The sequence below is a fragment of the Mesitornis unicolor genome, unplaced genomic scaffold, assembly GCF_000695765.1.
Source record: "Mesitornis unicolor isolate BGI_N332 unplaced genomic scaffold, ASM69576v1 scaffold40438, whole genome shotgun sequence".
NCBI classification, from domain to species: domain Eukaryota; kingdom Metazoa; phylum Chordata; class Aves; order Mesitornithiformes; family Mesitornithidae; genus Mesitornis; species Mesitornis unicolor.
In genome coordinates this window covers 1-10,584 of record NW_010203438.1, presented here as the reverse complement: position 1 = coordinate 10,584, position 10,584 = coordinate 1, and the positions used below count along the sequence as shown (strand labels likewise).

The 10,584-nt window shown below is 35.3% G+C and overlaps 1 protein-coding gene across 1 annotated transcript; it reads right to left on the bottom strand.

The window, feature by feature from the left end:
* Positions 1 to 1,683: 1,683 nt before the first annotated feature.
* Positions 1,684 to 8,501, bottom strand: LOC104545530 (junction-mediating and -regulatory protein-like; the record flags this gene model as incomplete). Its single annotated transcript, XM_010190697.1, has 4 exons — positions 1,684 to 1,991; positions 4,371 to 4,923; positions 6,213 to 6,308; positions 8,415 to 8,501. Coding segments are annotated over 4 exons (1,044 nt in total), but the record flags the coding sequence as incomplete, so codon positions are not given.
* Between the last annotated feature and the right edge of the window lie 2,083 nt (positions 8,502 to 10,584).

The window sequence follows — 10,584 nt, the reverse complement described above, 5'->3', positions numbered from 1 at the left end:
TTGCACCACATCCTCACTTACCTCTTCTAAAGAATATTCTTGCTAAATAATGCAAACAAGCTCCCAAAGAAAAAGTTAGGTTTACTAAAACCATAAAGTCAAATCACAAAGTTGAAATTTGCTCAGTTATCTAGGAAATGAAAATATAATAACTGCACTGAGAAAGCCAAGTAAATTCCATGTGATGTCTTTTTTTACAGTTTTCACTTGATTTCTGAAGGGCTGTGGTAGTGGGAGTTTTCAGTATGCAAATAACAGAAAAAGTTAGATACAAGCAAAATTATTCTCACTTTGAGTTTCAGCAAGAGTTAAGTACACTTCCACTCCTGGATTTTCAACTCTAAAACTGACAGTAAATTTGATATAGAAGGAACATGCCATAATTAAATGGTATTAAATCATTATTGTGAGTAATGGCTAGTTCATGAAGAAATAATGGCAACATTTATTTTCCTTTTCTAAAAATTTTAAATATAATTATTTGAAAATAGCATACCAATGGAACAGTTTGAGACATAGTATTTCATAATCAGAACAGCATTCAGCAGATGATGTGCGAGGTCATCATCACTTCTTAAACAGCTGTAGCACTTTATCAATAGTCATTCTCCAGCCATAGTAATAACTAACCAGGATAGAATTGCCTGATTGTAAGCATCCAGAAATGTTATATTTTTTCTACTGCTAGCTGTGTTACAACGATTATAAATATTTATCTCCCATACTCTTGAAACAGCCTTTGATTTCTAAACAAATTTTAAAATTCTTTAGAGATTGTCATACCTCTCTTTTCTCCAAATTTTAAATACTTGCAAATAAATTTAATGGGACCTTTTATTCAGACTCAAGTTAATCCATATGTCAGTAGCAGAAAAGGACCACCACAGTAGAATAGTGCGGTATGGTGGTGTTATAATCAAAAATCTTTTTGTGCTACTGATGTAGTCTTAATTTTGAAAACTAATCTCTTGCCAATTTCTGATTTGTTCTGAAATCAACAACTTCATCTGCTGAAGTCTAATATCTAGTTTCAGGCACTGTAGCTTAGTATAATGCAAGTTCATGGGATTTGTATGAGTAGCAGAAGTATAAATTATATTTGTATATTTACTGTTTATAGTCTAGAAATTCAATTAAGTCAGAGTGTTTACAGATTGAAACCAAGCTATCAAAGAGTTAGTCACACAGGGTAACTACTGAGATTTCAATGTGTTCAGCAGTCAAATCTAATTGTCATTCACTTGAAGCTATTCAGTCTGAAGCGATAAACATGCTAAATTTTTGCAAGCCCAGAAGTAATTAGAAAATAAGTACAGGGTGTGTCCATGGGAGATTGTGCTGCTTTGTTACTTAAAAGCTTTATAAAGCATTTTGGTAAGTTGCAAATAGTCCCTTCAAATTTACTAAATAAAATAGAACTTTTTATAGGAGCAGTCCTGTCACTATTCAGCAAAAGTATTGAAACAATAGGAAGCTAAGATGTTGCCTAAAAAAGTTTTCCTTACTATAAACTTTAAATTCCTTTGAAAAGTCAGTGATACTAAATTCATATCACGTTGGACGTCAGATAGTTTAGTCACGCTCATATTAAGTCTCCTAGAATGCATAACCTGAGGCTTAGCAGCTATTGGTCTACAAAAAGTGTTGAAGAAATATTTTTTTTAAATGTAGGCTAATTACAGGTTAATTCTCCCAGTCTGTGCAAGGCAAAATCTCCTCTTCATCCTCTGATTCGGGGGATGCTTCCTTAATTCGTCGCAGCGCTTCATGGATGCTCCTTGTCAGAGGGTCAGTATCAGGCAGAATTGTAAAGGATTCTCTCAAAACATCTTTCTGCACTTTCTTCAGTTTCACCCCTTTCCTGATCTGTGCCAAGATGTTATTGCTATCATCTTCATCAGGAAAAGGAGGGAGACTTCTCTGCTCAACTTTTCTTAAGTGAAAGCTGCCACGCTTCAAGGAAGCCAGCACTTCATCCATTGGGGAATCCACTGCAGAAAAATCAAAAGACCTTCAGTATTATTTTTACTGAATGTATTCAGTCTTCTTTTGTATTTCCTACAGACCCAAAAGTAGCCATATGCAATTAATGTGATAGTCCGATACCATAAGTATAAAGGAGACTGTAGTATTATTGTTTTAGCCTCCAAATCTATCTTCCCTATTACCAGGTCAAAACTGGATTATACAGACAATTATAATTTCTGAAACCAAGTAACCTTCCATCAGGTAGAAAGCAGAACTTTTTGAACAAGATGACTTTTCTATTTGCGCTCAAGAAAATCAAGACAGCTGCAATGAATTCAACATAATGAAAGCATATACTACATTATATTTCTTGACTTTGAAACTCAGGTAATGAGTATGCATCTTAAGTATTGGACTGTGCAGTCACAGAAATGGAAGCACAGAGGAGAGCCTACATTCTCAGCACTTGCATTTTGTGGCTGATATTACTACATGCCAGTGAGGGAAGCAGCAGTACAGTCAACTGCAATGGCATGCATTTTCCTGCTCCTCTGGATTCATGTATGTATCAACACCTAGTCACAATGTGCCTATATAAATTCCCTTCCTTTATAATTAATGAAAACAGAGAAGCAAGACCTAATACTTTATCACAAATCCTTCCTTTATCACCAGTTTGAAACTAGTTCTCTGCAGAAACAAAACTCAGGCTTTGGCTCTTTGAAGAGCTACCAGTAGGTAAGATCTCTATGTCAGAATGCAATATAATAAAGCACAACAGTCCAAAATAGCTCCCACACACTAGCATATACAACGTGCAGCATATATCAATCAATAGATGAATATCCATCTCCAGGTTTTTTGTATAATTTGTATATTTGTATATTTTTAAAACCTGGTTTGCATTTTTGAGTGAAATTTGTCTATCAAAATAATGGCCCAGACAGTTGGATTAGACATGAGGAAAAGAGAAATAAAAGAAGAAAACAAGACTGTGCATTTGAAGGAGGAAGGAAGGTTTGTAAAATACTTATCTGTCAGAGAGACAAATTTCTGAAGCCACTTGAAACATCTCAGTTAATACAGAGCAGGAGGTAGAGGGCTGTTGCAGATATTAATGATACTCTTAAGAGGGAGGATATAATTTGATTCTATATTTGTCATTTTATGATGTATAATAAAATTGCACACACAATATGTTTTATATAAGATTGAGAATTAAAATAGGTATCAGAAAAATAAATAGGACTACAGAAAAATAAACATGGAGCACAGCAGCATCAAAATTCAAAATGAACTTAAGACACTGTACCTGCGACTTGCAAGACTCGTAAGAGCTTAAAAATTCTATAACTATTCAGTTGCTTCAAGGTTTTTCAGTCATTTAAGAACAGTTCTAGAAGAAACACTCCTTGTTTCTGCCTAATAGATGAAAACAGTTCTAATTTTGATTTTATCTGGATGAGGGAAAATGCCAGTTGAGGGATGTTTCTTGTAGTTGTAACTGACAGAGCCAGATAGAACTTTTAATAAAAGGTTATTACAACCATATTACAGTAGTGTGAACCAAGGTCCACATGAGATACTTTTTCTCAGTGACTTCCAGTAAAAATCCCATCTCTGCTTTTCAAATAAAAGCTTTGCTCTAATATAGCATAGAAACATCAAGATTATTTTGTTCAAACTTGGCTGTCATTCTCCCCATTTTATATATGGGATAAAGGATAAACAGTTATAAAATAAGTAGCACAGAATCACAGTGAAGTTGTAACATCTCTCAGGTCAGTCCTGTGCTCTATTAACTTGCCTCAGTTTCCAAAGAAGTTTTTGATCTTTTAACAATTTGTTAACATGTTTTGCTGAATGATTATAGATTTGATTCTCAACTGTAGTTAAATGTATATATTATTACTCAGCTCCCAAGGGGACTTGAGAGTTTGTGGATTTTTGTATGAAAATTTGAAGAAACCTTGAAGAAAGCAGTCTCAAGGTTTCCTGTGTCCCAAGACAAGTATTCATTTTACTAGGTCATAAATTATAATTTCTTTTATTAAAAAAACCACTGTGCCCTCAGGTGAGCCATATAATATTTGCAGTGCTACCTGTAAACAAGATAGGAAAAAGAATCTGTTAGGCAACTTTTAGCTCCATTTTCCAGCTAGTCTAACATGGTATATCATAGGATCAGTTTCACAAGTGTTTTCTAACTGAACAAGTATACCACACGCTGTCATACAGGTCCTAACGCTTGTTTGAGTTGCCAATATTTTTGAATTGAAAAGGATTTAACAACTTTCCCATTAATAATTATAGATGAATCACAGCATACACTTCTCTATATAGCAATTCAAAAGAGAAATTGATGTCCATTACAATTAAATACACAGAAATTAAAACATTACCTCTCTTCCTGTGTAAACCCTCTAGATCACTGGTCTTCTTAAGCTTCTTCTTGGCACTGACTAGCTGACTGCTGTCAAACAGATGTGCTGTTGGGACACTGGAAGAGTGCTGGACTCCCTTCTCCTCACTCTGATGCTTATCAAAGCTGTTGCTTTTCTCTAAAAATTTGGTGTCATTTTCCTTGGAGGGCAAAGGTGGAAGTGGAGGTGGAGGTGGTGGAGGCGAAGGGAGTGGAAGTGGTCCTACAGTAACAGTCTCTGGTTGAAGCTCATTACTGATGAGTGGAGTAGTACTAACATGAGGCAGTTCAGAGGTAACACCATTGGGAGGTAATGAGATATCCTGCAGTTGTTCTAAGGTTGTGGATTCCTGCACTTGCAAAGGCTGAACTGCACTTTCCAATTCCACCTCTTCACTTTTCTCTTGGATTTGTATGGTTGCTGGCAAAGATTGAGGCTGATCTACACAGGACACTGAGCTGTCTGCACATTTTCTTCTTGCATGAGCCAGTCGTAGTCTGGTTGATTTAAGTATTATTTGCCCAGGGTACCGCTAAAGTGAAGAAGTTATTTACAATTAGATAAGTACATGCAACATGGTATTTTAGATACTAAGTACTCGCCATTGGGGTTTGCCTTTCTGATAAGTAGAATTCATCTACTATTTTCATTCATTTTGCTCTGGGCATAAAATCAAAGCAAATATATCCTCACCTTCATGCAAAAATGATCAATTTTCTTAATTTTGATTCTTGGTCAAGCCATAATTTACATGTGATTGGTCTAGTCAGGGATACACATGGGTTAAAGTTAGGATTTCTCTAAGAACCAGATTGTACATTCAAAACGTTTTTTTTCTGAAAACTAAAATTCAAAATTCCCTCTTGCTTCCCTTTTCTAAAACTGGTCAGTGGTGCTCTCTGCAGCAAGTCCTCTCTGACCTAATATACTGGGCCTTAGATGTAAATCATGCTGCTTAAAAAGGTATCTCTTGAAAATATCAAACATTTTGAGAATTTCCAAAGTGTTTTTAATTTAGTACTTGAATTTGCTGCTTCAAAATCTGTCTTTTCAAATTAGCTTCATCCATTTTTATGGAAAAGTAAAAACTGCTTCTGAAATGCAGGTCTAGAACATTTTATACAATTGTGGCAGGCCTAAAACAATAGAGATCATATCAATATAAATGTGCTCATAAAGTCAGTTCATTAACAGATGCTGGTTAAAATAAGTAAATTTGCTTTAATTTACAGAAGCTATGTAATTCAAAAGCCTTGCAAACAATAAGTATATGAAGAGCGTACTGCTAAACAAGACAGCTTTCCAGTAAAGAAACTTCTCAAATCTATATTTTTTTATGTATTCAGCAAAACAAAACAAAACAGAAAAGTCTTCACCAACTAATACAGTCTCTGTTTCCTTGCACTTTCATCCCTCTCCTTATTCTTATTAATTCCATCTTCTGTCCATTTTCTGATACATTGTAATAGGAAGAGGCAGGTATTGGCAGGTGTTATTGCAATCAGTGGTAGTGGGGGTACGTCAGATGATAATGGTCTTTGTGGGAAATACCATTTAGATTATACTTCTTTTCAGAAAGTTTGCTATGTGTCTTGTCACAATGTAGAGATGTGACAGCGAACAGAAGCTTATTACGACACTGGGAATGCAATGGCCTTAGAAATTCGATACAACCAATGCCATCTATTGCTGCAAATTTTCCAAAGAACAGTTAACTATACAATGACAGAGAACAGGTAATAGCATAGTATAGTCCTGGAATGAGCGAAAATTTATTTTGCAAATGAAATTGGTGGCAAAGAACAACTCTTTTTCTGTTACCTGTTTAAACATGCGAAGTCTGTCCAGTGTTTTCTGCCGTTCCTGACTAACCCAGGAGCTCTTTCTTTCCTCTTCATCCTGTAGTTGATCTCGCTTCTGAGAAAATATATGGAAAACATGTAAATATTAAATCCAATGCTATGGTTAGCATCATTAAAAAAAACCCTGAATTAAAATAACTCTTCTACTAATTGTTAAGAATTACCTAACAATCTACTTCTCGAATTAACACATTTCTGACCTTCAAAATTTTACCTTTATCTTCCCCTTAGAAAAATATTATGCATTTCATGTTTTATAACCTTGAAGAAATAAAAAGCTCAATAAAGAAAGATTTCAATCTGGAACTGGAGCATTTGAAGACTGGAACATTTTGCCTTGAAAGATGATAAATAACTAGAGACATAACAGAATATTATACTGAAAAAAAATCCCAATTTAAAGTTGTATAAGTTAGCCAGACAGTCAACCAGTATTAATTTTCTCTCATTCCAAAACCAAAATGACAGTTCAAATTGCAAGGTTGCACATTTAAAACAAGTCATACTAAAATTTTTGAAGTTCAAGAAATCACAGAACTCAGTATCATGAAGTTTTGAAGGCAATATCGAGCAAATTAAGTAAACATTTTCATTACGATTTACACTAGTAAATTAAAGTTTTGTATTTAATTAACTTAAGCTGTCATTACTGAATCCAACTTGATTTTCTGTAAGCTTTAAATAAAGGTTTGAAGTTCTTCCTTGCAGCTAAGACAGTTATATTTTTTCTTGTTTGGGGATCTTACCTCAGTGAAAACACACATTTGGATCCACCTCCTTTAAACAGTCATCCATTTTCACAAAACTTCAGCAAAAGTTACTATATCTTTGAAACAAAACACTATGCTCCAGTCAAATTTATTGAAACTGGACACTAGTTATCAGATGGCAAAAGTGACTGTATGTATAACTTCAGAAGTTATCAAAAAAAGTGATAGAATAGGTGACCATTACTTGGTGGGTGATGCGGGAAGATGGGAGAGTTCAATGTGTACCTCAAGGAGATTTAATTATGGGTGAGACTAGCTAATAATTTGAGCTGTATAATGTTAGTTGTTACATGATACTGCTTATCATCGTTTCTCTAGTTATTTATTACAGTGAGAATCACCCAGACTAACAAAGAACAAACTTCACCAACCAGTGCCCAGTAATTTCTCCGAGATCAGCCTCTACATCATGGACCGTGAACATGGACCGCACCAGTTACAGTGACTGCGAGCTCCAAATGCACAACACATCATCCTGCTGCACCTGTCCATCACATCATATTGAGGCCTAGTCCTGATCTGCTGACTGAGTGACTTCCATACCACTTCTCCTGCCCTGAAAGACTATTATGACAGGACAGAACTGAAAAAAAATAATCAATATTTCTAACTTCCTGAAAGAGTATGCCAATACGTGCAGTCTTTCATAATTTGCCTTTATATAAAATAAATTATGCAGCTGACGTTCTGGACAAATGTATCAATGTTAAAAATGTATAAGGATGAAATAGAATCACTTTTGTTAATGTAATTGAAGCATGAATTAAAAAGACTTGGATTTCAATGCATCTTTGTCAGTGATCTTTATTAAACATTGACACTATATCAGCTCTCAAGACCAAGCCCAGTATTTGAATATTCTTTAAGATACAGTCTAACTCAACAGTCAGACTAGCTAGCCTATTCTCTGTGATGAGACTGCAGAAAAATGTGAAGCATACAGATGGAACTACATACTTTATTCAACACAAATTATTTCTTTTGTAGAGAAGATAAAAATAACGAACAAGCTTATTAACATTCATTCATAAATGTGTATGTTTTCTTTACTCTTTTCAGCATATCTGACATATCTGACTCAGAGATGTCTGGAATCATCTATGCATACATGATAAACTGCATGTAGCCTAACACTAGCAGTAACCACTTAAACTATGAACCTAGTATTAATGAACTGTTTTATTTGCTTGGGTTTAATGTCATCCTAACACAGCTATATACTCCCCCTTACCAGCATAATATGATACAGAAATCCATGGTCCAAAAATCAAGGATACACACCATCTTTTTAAAACAGCTATCACTTCGAATGCTCTACTAATTAATGTATAATGAAGAATGCAAGCTATTAACTAAAGGCTAAAATCAACAGCAGAAAACTCAAAACTTACTAGCTGAACAGTATGGTGCATTTTGTATTCCTCATCACTCCGGTGATGTTGCTGTATCTTTTCATTATGCTTTGCGATACAGATCTCCTGTAGAGACATAAAATGTTATCTATAAAATATAAATTTCAAATATAAATTTATAGAGTATAATGTCACATTTAGCAATTAGTATTTAGAATTAGAAAAAAAATTACAAAGCCCATCTCACACAAGCTAATTTAACTTACAGTAAAAACATAAAATGGAAACAAACTCAAGACAAACAAAACCAAACCTATTACTTTTAACTGTCAAAAGAATATATACAAGTAACAGATGCTTGAAAAGTTTAATCTACAATACCTGTACAAAAGTGGCAAGGAATACCAATTTGTCAAAAACTTCATAAAACTGTTGTGCAACTCCATGTATTTGTAAATGTGGATAATAACTAACTCTCAAATATACTACGTATTTCTGTTTAAGCAACTAGGCAGCTTCCCATTTACAAGTGCCAGTTCATCTTTTGCATGTACAATTTCCAAGCAGAAACATTAATGAATTTGTTACAATTTTATGCATACAGAAGCAGGTTCACTTATTATACTGAGTTCACGTCTTTAATGTCTGAATTAAAAACAAGTATTTATTACATTGCCTGCAAATAAGAACAAGTTAAAAAGAAAACTGGACATGTTATAACAGATGACAGGAAGAAGCATGACACTCAAAGTTAAGGTAGATTATATAAAAAGAACTGAACTAAGTATCAGTTGCTAAGAAAAGGCATGTGGAGGAATTTATAGTAGCGAAGCAACAGACAAGCTCATAGGACAATACTGAGGGTCAAGAAATCGGACAATATGGGCAATGAAATTAGGCCTAGTACAAGCACCAGACAGAACTAGAACACGGTCAGATGTGCAGTTAGAAACAGGACTCATGTTTGTGTAAGAGGGGCAGTGTTAGGAAACCGTTTGGAACATGACTGCAGCTAGAACACTGAAGTGATGGGCTTTCCAGGCATCAGTCAGCTTGACTTACTGGGTGGAGCCAGACAGGAGCTTTGCTGTTGCAAACATTGCTTGGGGCAGCTGATAGGAGTATCAGCCATCAAGCAAGATACTACAGTACTGGCAGAAAGACACAGAAAACAAGGAGAGGTGGGATTAAAAAGCCCACAGTTTTGGACACTGAGAACTGCAGAAAAAGCTAACGGATACAAGCTGGAACACAGGAGGTTCCACTTAAATTTGAGAAGAAACTTCTTCTCAGTGAGGGTAACAGAGCACTGGAACAGGCTGCCCAGAGAGGTTGTGGAGTCTCCTTCTCTGGAGACATTCAAAACCCACCTGGACGCCTTCCTGTGTAACCTCATCTAGGTGTTCCTGCTCTGGCAGGGGGATTGGACTAGATGGTCTTTTGAGGTCCCTTCCAATCCCTAACGTTCTGTGATTCTGTGATTCTCCTAAAAAGCTATGGACGTACTATGATCAGGGTTCCTGTATAGGAAAGAAATACCATGCTGTCTTGAATGTTTCTAAACAGTAAGACCATCGATTTTGCTGCTGTATGCATGTAACACTCCAACAAGAGCACAGGTTTCTGTAGAAATACTGTCCCAGCTTCATCAGAGGGGGGTGTGTGTGTGTCTATCTGTATATATCTAAACTCTACTGGGCTTTATGTTTGTTTGTGGGGCTTTTTCCCCCAATGAAAAGAGTTTAATACAGTTGGAAAAGTTAATCCATTTAATTTTTAACTGCAAAAATACAAAATACTTAATTTCTACATTTCAAAGACACAGCAATAACTATGGAACATTATTAGACAATTTGAAAGACTTTATATAATACTACTACTGATTTACCTTTTGTCCTGGCTTTACTGGGACTGAGTCATAGAATTCAATTTTCTGATCAGCAGAGCTGCATTTCTGAGAGAATTGCAGTGTTCAATTTAGTGAAAACAAGTTGGTATTAGAACTTTAGTGGGAATAGAGGTATTTTCCACATAGTAGCTAGTGAGACTTTGTTTTGGATTCATGCTAAGAGGAACATTAAGAGTGCACAATGTTTTGGTTCTTGCTATCAATTTTTCCACTACCTCAAGGACGGTTTTTCAGTCTTAGCCTGCATCTTTTTATTGGATTCATGCTAAGAGGAAGTTGACGAGGCCTTCTACAGGCATC